The sequence below is a fragment of the Entamoeba invadens genome, assembly GCF_000330505.1.
Source record: "Entamoeba invadens IP1 unplaced genomic scaffold scaff_1105074724681, whole genome shotgun sequence".
NCBI lineage: Eukaryota > Evosea > Mastigamoebida > Endamoebidae > Entamoeba > Entamoeba invadens.
The window spans coordinates 29,405-42,249 of record NW_004440307.1 but is presented as its reverse complement, the minus strand read 5'-3'; the positions used below and the strand labels follow the sequence as shown (position 1 = coordinate 42,249).

The window sequence follows — 12,845 nt, the reverse complement described above, 5'->3', positions numbered from 1 at the left end:
TTATATTTGTGGAGTTGTTTGTTGACCTCAAAAGTTGTTACTTGTCACAATTATTAATATCATCAAAATTTTTATTAAAAAATAATAATATAAAATTATTGTAAAACTATATTTATCCAATAATATTTATATCATAATTTTATTATTAATTATAATTTGAAATTGATTTCTTAAATAGTAAACATAATAGTAATTAAATTAAAACATTTTTTTTAATAAAAACCGCTATAAAATGTTTGTACACCTGTGATTTAAATATATAACTCACAATTAAAACGAGAATAAAAAACACATAAAATATTCATTGGATAATAGGGATAAAATTCTTTTTATAAAAATATCGAAACCCGGAACTATAAAGGAAAAACCACAAAACCTTTGTGAATTTTTCCTTTATAATTTTGAAATGAACCATTTTGTCCTAGTTTTTGTATAAAAATAAATTAGTATTTCCATTTTATTTGATATAATAATTTATTAATATAATTTATTATTTAAATATTATATATTATTATCATAATAAAGTTCTTATCATATAAAAAACAACTACATTATCATGGTATAGCATAATATTAATCAAAAACACAACCAAAAATTATTTATTTATTAAATCATTTTTTAAAGTGACCTTCGAGATTGTCACGACCCAAGTAATCCTAAAATATTTTGGGTCGAATTATTTTTTTTGTAAATCGGCATTTTACTTTGATCTTTACCAAATAACAAAAAAATATTTTTTAAAAATTGACAATTTTTTTTCTGAATTTACACATTGTTGAATTGATTATATATAATCATCATTAACCTTAACAGATCGTGTTATCAATGTTCATAACAAAGTAATCAACGCAATTAAACGTTCAAATAAAAAAACAAAATATCAACAGTGTTGATACAAAGGTAATTCTCAAATTAAATTTCCACTAAAATAATGATTGTTTATCACACTGAATTTATTGATTGTAAATAACAACTTTTGTGTAATGACTATGATATTCATTAAAACAAAAATAAACAATTATCATCAATTTCATTGTATAACTACGTCGATGTACACAATTTTCATTCAACAATTTTTTATTGATAATAACATATAAGACAGTTGTTATATACAATTATTCTTCTTAACTATTGTTTCCTTTATATTCATATAACACACATAATTAAACATATACATTTTAGTAACACCACAACATTTATTATTATAAATAGAAACATGTATTGATTATTAATTTCAATAATTTAATAACAACAGATAATATATTAGGTTTCACTGTTAATCACAACATTTTCATTTTTATAAAATGTCAAAAATAAAACGGGATAAATTTTAGAGTGTAAACGTGTAACATCAAACCTGAACTTGAAATAATTACACCAAAATTACTAAAATAACACATCTTAAAACATTTTTGCTTTTAACTTGTTGCTCTCTCACATATATAAATAAGATATAAAAATAATCATTTTATCATCAAAAAGCAAAAGCAGACGATAAAAAAATAAATTTTATTTTAGTTTTTTTTGTTGTAGTACATTAAGTTAGTAGTTTAAACAAAATGAATACACTTTTCATGATTATTTTTAAAAATTAATTCTATACAGTAATACCTCCCAAGAGCGGGCATTTTTAGCCAATCAAACCTTAATTATTGCTCGATGAAGAACTTTATTTAAAGTTTCAGTCTAAAAAATGCCCGCTCTTCAGAGGTACCGCTCTTGGGAAAATTTACTGTATATTTTTTTCATTATAACAGTTATATTTTTTGATAATACAAAAAAGTTTATTTAAACATAAATGTTTGTTTTTTGGAATTAAAAAACAATGCAAATGTTATCTAAGTTATACACAAACATTTAATAACAAATCAATTGTTTTCAAATTCAATATTAATATCAAGAAAAAGTGTTTTAATTAAATTTATAAAATATATTTAATTGTATCTAAGTGACAACACCAATGTAATTTAAAATACAAATTGGTTTATTATCAACATTTTTAATTTGTTCACATGTATATTTAATAATTTATTTTAAACAAACTTCACTTGGTTGTTTGTTATTTCAACCAGAAAAATATACAATTTAATTTTTTTAACATGGACAAATAAGTTGTGAACAAGAAGTCGTTAAAAATAACCATTCACATACTTTTCATAAAATAATAATTTATTATTTGTTTTGTTTGGAAGTCTATGTTTACACACTCAAAAAGTTTACACATTTAATAATTTAATCAGTTTTTATAATGAACAAGTAAAGGATAATATGAAATTATTTTATATTAATTATCATAGTAAAATTATTAAAATTCAACTATTAAATCATGTTATTATTTTACTATTCAATAACAGTTGTGGTGTCATTTTAATAATTGTGTTATTTATGTGTGGTTAGACATCATAAATTAAAAAAGAATATACAGTATGTGAGAAAAGTATGTGAGAATGAGAAAACCCTGTGGATTCAACAAAAATTACATATTTGTTTTTCTTTTTTTAAATAAAAATGTTTTTCTTTAAAAAAAACAATCTAAATAATATAATTATGGGCTCCAGGAATGTTGCTTTTAGTGGCTTAGACCATACAACACTTGAAAAGAATTTAAAGTATTGTCCTGGTCCAGTGAAAGAAATAGCCCAAAGAACATTCAGCAAACATTGCAACTTTTGTGAATTGCCCCTGAATGTTCAGGTGTATTTGATGAACATTGAGAGAGAAATGTTCAATGGAATGAATACGGAAAAGGTGACCGAGAGTAAACTATGTAGAGTCTTTGATTTATCTTCAAGTCAGTTTAATATCAACAAACGAAGAGGTATGGAGACGGCATTGTTTGGAAAAAAAGATAACGGACGACCGTCATTTTTAACTGAAACACAATGGGAAACTGTCAAGAATTTGATTCTTGATAATGAAAAGTTTCTAGGAAAATGCAAAGTTATCAGCATAACTCATTTGAGGTTGTTTATAATAAAAAACTTCAACGTTGATGTGTCAAACCATGTTATTTATGATAAAATACATAAAAATTGGAACTTTTCGATTGTTACTGTGTTTGCTGAAGACCAATCTCGATTGACCTACGACGAAGATGCCGTGTTGAAGTATTACATTGCACTGCCACTTTTTTTAAATGGCATCCCATCACCATTTATTTTGAATTTGGATGAGTCAGGGTATCAGCCATGGCCAGACAGGCAAATGGTGAAGGGAGTATTCACTGCTGGTTTTTCCACAGACAGTAAAATGAAATATGGAGTCGAACGTGACATTGCTCGATCCACTGTCGTTTGCACTATTACCCCCTCACAACCTCTTCCTTGTATGATTGTAACAAAATACAAAAGAGTTGCAGTTGAATTCTTGAAATTGGGTTGGATGGAAACGGGAAACATCGTCAGTTATAGCAAAAATGGTTTTATCAACAGTGACTTATTTATACAATACATCAACGACGTTGTAGTACCTTATATTGTCGACATGAGAATTAAGACTGGTTATATTGATAAGGCCGTTCTGATATTTGATCAGTGCACGTGCCACTCAATCGAAGATGTGAGGTTGTTGCTCAAGTCGAATGTCCAAGTCAACGAGAAAATCATCAATGTGAACTGTGAAATCGTATGTTTGGTGCCTCACACCTCACATTTAACACAACCATTAGATGTTGGGGTGTTTGCAGCCCAAAAAAGAAGACTGAATTCGTTGTATGCTAAGTTCAGAGATGTCATAAAAATTAAAGATAGAGTTGGCGAGGAAGAAACAACAACGACAGAAAGTGAAGACGTTGAAGAAAAAGAAGAGTCGGATGATGTGATTGGAAGCCAAGATCCCATTGAAGAACCAATAATACCTCAACAGTTTAAGGAAATGTTTCAGGAAGTGCTGGCAAATCCACAAGAAGCGATATCACCATTTAAAAAGAAGGCTGGTACGACTGTCAACGAAAGGATGGTGGATGACAACCAATCAGAAGATCGCAACGAAATACCAAATGAAACTAAAATTGTTGAATTCGGTGATGGAGAGGACTTAGAAAAAAAGTTTGCCAAATACCTCAACTCAATTCTGAAGTCTTATTTCCAAACAACCACTCCGGATGTGTGCACGCAGGCTTTTAGGCAAGTTGGTATTGATTTCAGAATTGTTGATGGTGGTATGAGGGTTGCGTATGTGGATATTGGAGTGTCACGCAGAGTAACAGCAGAAATACCGAAACTGTTAAGTATACCACAGTTATACTCGATTGAATGCGTCAAAACCAAAAGCTTGAAAATATCTGCAGTTCGAAAGCTTTCAATGTGTTTTGAGGGTTATTCGTGTCAGTCTGTTTGCAAGCCGTTAAAAAGAAAAGAACGGGATGTTGTATGTAAAGTTGTGAAGAAAAAGACGACCAAAAAAATCTCAAAAAGAACTAAAAATGGGGTTGAGAATTTAATCGATTGATTTTTATCTTTTTAATCAGTTGTATCGCCCAGTTCACATTACTGTTTCCTATCACAGGTCAGAATGGTCACTATTTGAATCAACATATGTCTGAACTATCATAAGTCCTTCCAATAGAAAATATTCGTTTGTTAAACTTTCTTTCGTTATTGAGATATTAACTTGTAGAACTTGCTCGCAAAAACTCTTAAATTAAACGTTGCCTGCTTTGAATCGTCTAGCTGCTATGGCTGATTTGTCCAGTATTCCTGGGATTCTTTAGCGTGAGGTCTGAGTCAATTAGTTGGTAAGTGCTGGCTGGCTGTTCACACTCTGAAAGCTGCTTTGTAGGTTTCCAAACAAATTGAAAGAGAAAATGAACTGTAAATAAGTGATTTTTTTATTTGATCTTTTTGAATTTTTTGAAATAAAAAAATAATAATTTTATTACATAAAAGTTACACAATTGTAACTTTTGTTGAATCCACAGGGTTTTCTCATTCTCACATACTATTCTCACATACTGTATAATAAATAACATTTTTTATGTTATTATCAACAATAAAATATTGATAAATATTTTTTTGATCTAGTTACACGGCGGAAATGGCCACACATATTTAAATATAAAAGATATATTCATTAAACAAAAATTATAAAAACAATCATTATCTTTAGTTTATGTTTACATCAAAAATTACATTTAAACATAATTGTTAATTATTTATTTATAATTTCATGTCTTGTCATATTGATAACTATGTGTGTGATTATCAAAAACTACATTTTTAATATGAAATACAATTGTTTAATATGAATAATTTAAAGAAATACAATTATTTTTTTGTTTACCAAATATTTTTTTTGTAATCACTTTTTTAACTTAAAAAATAATTAATTAATAAATTAATTAATTTTTTATATTTATAATTATTTGACACGCATTTCAAACCTTTTTTTTACAAGTTCTTAATTATTTTACGTATGTTTTTGACTTCAAATAAATATTGTCAGCCCAAGTATTTTGATAGATCTTCAAGGTCACCATTTATTTATTAATTATAATAATAATAATTATTTTTAATATAAAAAATGCACTAACCGGGACTCGAACCCGGATCTCCACCTTGGGAGGGTGAAATTCTGCCCTTAGACCATTAGTGCTACTTGTGTTAATTTCAAAATTATTGTTATTGTATGTAATATTTTTGTAATATTTTTTAAAATATAAATAAAATCTAATATCGACAAATAATAGTAAAAATATTAATAAATTATCAAATTAAATTAATTAAAACATTTCATTGTTTTCAATATCAGAATAATCAACAAATCTTGTTGATTTGATGTTTTCGATTTGTATTGTTGTGATGTGAGCAAGATATAAAACAACACTTTCAACCTCTTTACCGATAATTTTATCGACGTTACAATAAGCCAATATCAAGCGTTTCATTTTATCAAAAATTATGCTTTTTATTAGTGGTCGATATTCAAAACAATTATGACTGACAAATTTGTTCAATTCCCCCAATGTGAATGATAAATTTGTTGTCCACAATTTGCCAATTTTAACGACTTTCAAATCACTTTTGTTTAAACATTATAAATCCAAATTATTGGAAACGTCACTAAAAAAGATTTTTTTGTTATTATAATGAAAGTTTGATTTAAATGTTACTTCTCCCATTTTCTCATTTCCTTTTAGAAAAATGATATTAGTTGGGATTTTAACACAAAAATTGTATTCAACTTCCATACCAACTTTTACAAAAAGAGTGTTTGTGTACTTTATTTTTTTAAATGTCACTGTACAACTTTTGTCACAATCATATTTCTTCACATTCTCACAATCAAATTCACTTAAATTTCCATTGTGATCACTGATTACAATTTCCTCGATTTGACACTTACACATTACCACGTCCCCCCTCACAGTATTTATCACCACATATTTTGTTGTTGTTGGAAGTGTTATTTTGTTAAAATTTACATATTCCAACACAACTTTCTCAATATAAATTGGCTCTATCATTTGTGTCAAATCACAGGTAATGACTGACAAATTCGTTGAGTTATTTTCATCATCATTGGTAACACAAAATTTGGTTGGAAGTGTAATTTCCAATAATTTAAAAAGGTTGTGTATTCCAAGACATTTGTTATACACATTTGCTACTACTTTATTGGGACTCTCCGCACTTAAGAAAGGGAGATAACTTATACTCCCATTTCGAATAATTGAATTGAAAACGATATCTGAAATGTATGAAATATAAACTTGAACATTTTCAGGGAGTGCAGAGAGCTCGGCAATGTTTTCTGGAGACAATTTGTGTTGGCCGTACTCGAAAAATTGGATTTTAAATTGTGTTTTTGGATATTCAGAAAAGTTGAATTTTGTGAGTAATTGTGTTGTTGGTGAATTTGTCGACAATAAGACAGTTTTGAGACTTTGGTGCCTCAAAATATTGAAAAAATATGTTGGGTCGGTTGATGTGTTGTAAAACGCCATTAAAATAGTTTTGAGTTGAACAAATTTACTCAAATTTTCTGCAAATGTTTGTATTTCACTTTTGAATATACGAATATAACGAACACGTTTTGGAAACCACTCTGTTTTAAATAGAGAAGTTATTGTTTCTGATGGGCAATTAACTTCGGAATTAAAAGTCTTTCGTCTGAACTCTATCAGAAAAGTGCCAAGAGTTTCCAAGAAACTCGGGTCGTTGTTAATTTCAAAGGGAAGATACAATGTTTCTAGTTTAGGAAATAAATCAATAATTTTGTGAATAGAAACAGTTTGTTGAAGACCAAACGGGTTGATGTACAAACTTTCTGTGACATTAAGAGTGGAATGATTAACACAAACAAATTTGCATATATCTGAAAGAGTTGGAAGGTATAAGACTACATTTCTTAGATAAAATGGTTCAAGACGGCTGAGTAATTTATGCATTATTTTAAATTTAAGTTCACGGTTATTTTTTTTTGTAAACAGCTTATTATTTATTACAATAAATGTTTTTTTATCGAATCCAAAAAATAAAATATTAATAAATTACCTGTATTATATACAACAATTTCGGTGTTAAATAATGATGTTTATATTTTTAAATATTTAATAATAATGATAATTAATGAAATAATTAAAATTTATTAATTTATATATTTCGATTGTTATAATATAGAATTAACTTTTTCAAAGACGGGAAATTTGAAATTTAAAAAAATAGAAATCTTAGTGAATATTAATGTAAATGTGACTTTTTTTAATTTATTTAAAACCAGACAAAATGGAAAAACGGTTCTAGTAAATATTTTAAGTAATTTTTTAAATTGAAAGTAAAAAAGGATATTTTTGTTGATTACAGTAAAACCTCCCAAGAGCGGGAGAGTGTGGTAATTTTGTTTCTCAAAAGGGAGCATTTTAACCAATTAAACCTAAAAAACCTTAGATAGAGAACTCTATTGTGTTTAAGTCTAAAAAATGTCCACTCTTGAAAGAACCCGCTCTTAAGAAATTTTATTGTATTAAGATTGCAAACAATAATATGAAAAATCAAAATATGAAAAACAATTTTTGATATACGTGATAAACTTATGTAGTTTGATACATACACAATGAACAAAAATTATAAATGGCTTGTACTGAAAAATTTCGATCTTTGATGAGAATGTACTTTAAATTTGTTATTAATTTATATAACAATCACAATCTGTTTTTAATATTAAAAATTAGTACTGTTATTATTTGCATTTTAAAAACATTTTAATATCAATATAATTATAAGTTTATACAAAAAACAATATAATTTTATTATTTTAAACTGTGTAAATTGAAAATTTTGACAAATTACTTTCAAATAGTATTATAATTTAAATTAACAATTTAATGAATAATAAAAATGTTATTAATTGATAATAAATTAAGTTAATAATTTTTCTCTTTAAAAATATAGAAGCTATTATATATAATACCACTTAACATATAAATTTACAAATGTTGACATTATAGAGATGATGTTGTCTGTGTTTACTTTAATTTAGTCATCATTTTGTTCATATTTCAAGGTATTCAAAGCATAATTTATGAAATCAAAACAATTTATTATATAATTGAAATTACTAAAAACATTATATATATTTTTTGTGGCACATGAGCAAATTTGATTAATGAAAAAGAAATATTACAACATAAATCCGAGTAATTTGCAAAGATGAATGGGCGTTTGTATACAGAAACTGGCACCTATATTGATTCTTAGCCTAATGTGTTAACGACATTTGCAATGGATTTGTACACCGAAAATGAAGTTGTTATTCCACAACCAATTTAAGAAAAATAACAGTGATCACACAAATAAAAACAATTGTCTTATCAACAAAACGATTTTTACTTGTTACAACTATTTAACAATTTATTGTCGTTTGTATTTTTATTATAAATAAAAAGTAATAGATATTTCAATATAATACTATCATTCAAACAAATAGGTTTGCTTAATACATTAACTGATACCATTTGGATACAACCAAGTTGATTATTTACAAAAGTTGTATTTTTAACAAAATATTATATTGTTTTTGTTTTTGCATATTTTGAATTGTAAATGAATTTTTTATTTTTGAACACAAATACAACGACTTAATATCAATTAAATAATGTTGATATACTTAATAATTATAATAATTCCAATTTATTAATTTAATTATAAACAAATGTCCAAGAATTCGATTATGCATTTCCAATTTGATTTGTTATTGGATTGCATGGCTCGGAGCGGTCTTCTCCTTCAACCATCTCTTCGCCTTAATTTAATTATAAACAAACAACTCTTTATTTTTATCAAATGAAACACATTATATAATTCAAAAATAAAATTGTTATTAGAAGTGAATTAGTTGGTCAACTTCACAATTGTGGGTGATGTCGTCTTCCTCTTTCCCAACCTCCAAATCTGCCAAAAAATGGTGGTGGAGGTGGGAAGCACATTTGATTGCATCCGTAAGGATTTAGTCCCATCATAGGAGGTGAAGGTGGGCAGCACCCATAATATGGTTGATGGAATGGTCTTATGCCAAAACCGCATCCCATTTGGTCATATCCAAATTGAGGTGGTGGGCAACACATGGGTGGTGGAGGTAGTCTGTTATACATTTGGTTCATCATATGCCATTTCCACATTCTCTTCATTTGTCGTCTCTTTTTGTCCATTGGACACTTCTCGTGTCTTCTTTTACACTTATCATCGTCTTTGTCACTTCCTTCGTCGACGTCTGAAGAATAAGACTGGTCTTTCTCAGTTTCGTATTTGATGTACTCGTCAAGTAAAGTCTGTTGTTCTGAAGTCAAAGTCTTCTTAAACTCAGCGAAGTCCGTTTCAAGTTTCTTTTCATTTTTAATGCGCTGTTTCTCGGCTTTTTGCTTTTCCTTGCGGCATTTTTGGTGTTCACATTTCTCCATTTTGTTTTATTGAATTCATTTATTCAAAAAGTTGTTTATATAATTGGCCAATCCGATTTCAGTCATAGTAATCCGCTTTTATTAAAATTGCTCAACAAATTATAATTTTTTAACATTATAAAACAGTGATTTTTTGGTTTAAAATGAGGTCATGTTGTGACTTTTTTGAAGTTTAGAATTTAAAAACAATTCGTAATATTCAAAATACAAATATTTAGTAGATAACCGTTCAATACTCAAAACATGATATTCGAAAAATATCAAACATGTGTGAATATATGTAGTAAATGTATCATTAACAATATCATTTATCTTATACCGTTAAAAAACAATTTAAAAAACAGTTTTTTGATATTTTTGGTATGTTATAAAAGAGTTGTTTTTTAATAACGAGCAAATATTAACAAACAAATTTAATTGAAATCAATGTATTCAATTAAGTAAAAATTAACGATATTATTAATAAATTAGCGTGTAAATTAAAAAATGTTAAATTAAAAAAATAATGATAATAAAAGTATCATAATTAACATATTGAATGATAAAAATAACGTAAAATAGGGTTGGACATTTTTATAGTAAATTTTGTGGCTGTTGGCAAAAATGTCCATTTTTTAACAAAAAATATTGTTTTTTTTTGGTGTTTTTTGTTTTTAATCTTATAATAACTTTTTTTTCAAAAAAGTTTGTTAAAAAATCGATACTATTTGTTGTACAAAAAGTTCATATTACAATTGATAAAATTTTTACAATTATATTACTTTAATAAATGGGATTTATAGTTTAAAAGAAAACTATACAATAATGGTTGGTATTTTTAAATCTTTTTGTTAATTAATGCGATTATTTGAGTCAAATGTTCGGGTAAAAACATCGTAATTTTATTATTTTATTATTTTTTGAATAATCAACTGAAGAATCAAAGCATCACAAGAGTTTTAAATGGGCTTTCAAAGCATAAATCTTGTTAAAAGATTATTTTAAAACGTTTTTATGTTGTATAAATCATATCTTGTTGATTATAATCATTTTCAAAACACATTTATTCAATTCAATTTTTATACCATATTACATGGTCTAGAATTTTTTGAATTTTTGCACCAAAATGTTTTTAGGCAAATTTCTATTAAACTCCCCTCATTGTGCCTCCTAATTATAGGTTAATAGTAAAAAAAATGGTTTCAATTTTATAAAATAATAGTTTGATTATTTATTATACACATAGTATAACAAATTATAAATCTTTATTATATATATTTTATAAATAATTAATAATTTAACTATAATTTATAGAACATTAATTGAAATTTGTATTAAAATTGTTAATTATATAAATTATATATAATAGTACAATTATTGTTATTATTTTTATAACAATTTTATAACATTTTAAAATCATTTAATTAAGATAAACAAATCATTTAAAATATTATTAATAACTATTAACAAATAGTAAAATATTTCGATTTGTTAAAAATAAAAAATATCTTGTCATTTATTTTTAGTTATTTGATTATTATTCATTATTATATTATTTTTTGTATTTTTATACTATCATTGTAACTAATTATTATTAATTATTAAACTAATTTATTATTTAAACTACAACATTGTATTACACTTTTTTGATTATTATATTAAAGAATGTCAAACTATATACACCGATGAAAAACTAATACAAACTAAACGCACCTTAAGAACAAATAAATTACTTGTTTAAAATTTTTAAAAAGCCTTTGAATTACAGTCTTATTTTAAACACAAATTATGGGTTTATTTTTACAGATTGTTTTAAATTATATAAAAAATAACAAAAAATTGTTGAATAATAACATAATCTACACCTAATATTCAATTAAATAACAAAGTATACATTGTTGTTATCCATACAATAAAACAGACACTCATATGCCATCTTCAGTAACATATTTTGAGAGCGCATAATTTTGAGTTTCGAGAAAAAACGTTCAACACTCACCGATGTTGGAAAGATGCAGACCAAACAGTGAACAACACTCTGAAGATTTACAAGGTTAAGTTGTTCAAGTGTGTCAAACAGTTCAAGCAAAGAAAGCCTCCTACAACGTTTTGTTTCTATTACCAACTTTTCGTGATATTCGTTTTCAGATTTCTTAATGTTCAATTTAAGTTTATTAATTTCTTCATCATTCATTAAACACATTGCATCGCTAAGTTTAGACAACTCTTCATCAAAAACGTCTCCAAACTGGTGTTTCTTAGAAAAATAATTTGGCTGGATTCCATTTACAATATCGTCTGGGCAATAAAACAGTTCAATAAGTTCGGAGTAGAACATAAAATTTGGATTGTCTTCATGAATCACTTGATCGACAATTCCGGTTTTCCAATTTACAAGTAAGTCGTTAATTGTGTTCATGTTTACTGATTGTGAAATTTGGTGAAATCTAAGTTGTAATTGGCATTTTAAACGATACAATACCCTCAACATGAACTCGTCGTTTCTTTCAATAATTCCTTTGATGTTTCTGAAGTGCTTCAAATTACCCGTTTCGACTTCTGTGATTAGACTGTCTACATGAATTTGAAACATTTCCATTCTTTCTATATACTCAAACAGAAGACAGTTGTCTTCTTGAAGAGAAGCAACAATCTCGAAAAGGTGTGAGAAAATTTCTCTACTTTTAAAAAACAGACTTTTTATACAAGGACGGTCCATTCTAAAACTCCTTTTTGTCTCCTCCAATTCCGCTATAAATATTTCTTCTAAATTTGTTTCAGCTTCTTCTGCGTTATCACTTCCACTTGCGCCTTCAAATCTATCACTTGTTTTTCTCGTGTTCTTTATTGCTTTTTTTCATTCCAAAACCGACACAATTATTATGTATGACATTTCTTTTATTTTCAAATTCTTCACACAATTCATCAAAAACGTGATTATTGACATAGTCAGCAACATCTTCATAATTGT

At 26.5% G+C, this 12,845-nt stretch overlaps 3 protein-coding genes across 3 annotated transcripts; all 3 read right to left on the bottom strand.

Annotated features, from left to right (window-relative positions):
- Positions 1–9,343: 9,343 nt before the first annotated feature.
- Positions 9,344–9,895, bottom strand: EIN_125680 (hypothetical protein; the record flags this gene model as incomplete). The annotated part of the gene is made up of 1 exon (XM_004256107.1): positions 9,344–9,895. The coding sequence occupies one exon, from the start codon at positions 9,893–9,895 to the stop codon at positions 9,344–9,346; it is 552 nt and encodes a 183-aa protein (XP_004256155.1).
- A 1,855-nt stretch (positions 9,896–11,750) lies between these two features.
- Positions 11,751–12,293, bottom strand: EIN_125670 (hypothetical protein; the record flags this gene model as incomplete). Its single annotated transcript, XM_004256106.1, has 1 exon — positions 11,751–12,293. The coding sequence occupies one exon, from the start codon at positions 12,291–12,293 to the stop codon at positions 11,751–11,753; it is 543 nt and encodes a 180-aa protein (XP_004256154.1).
- Positions 12,294–12,696: 403 nt separating this feature from the next.
- Positions 12,697–12,831, bottom strand: EIN_125660 (Hypothetical protein; the record flags this gene model as incomplete). The annotated part of the gene is made up of 1 exon (XM_004256105.1): positions 12,697–12,831. A coding segment is annotated over one exon (135 nt), but the record flags the coding sequence as incomplete, so codon positions are not given.
- Positions 12,832–12,845: the final 14 nt, after the last annotated feature.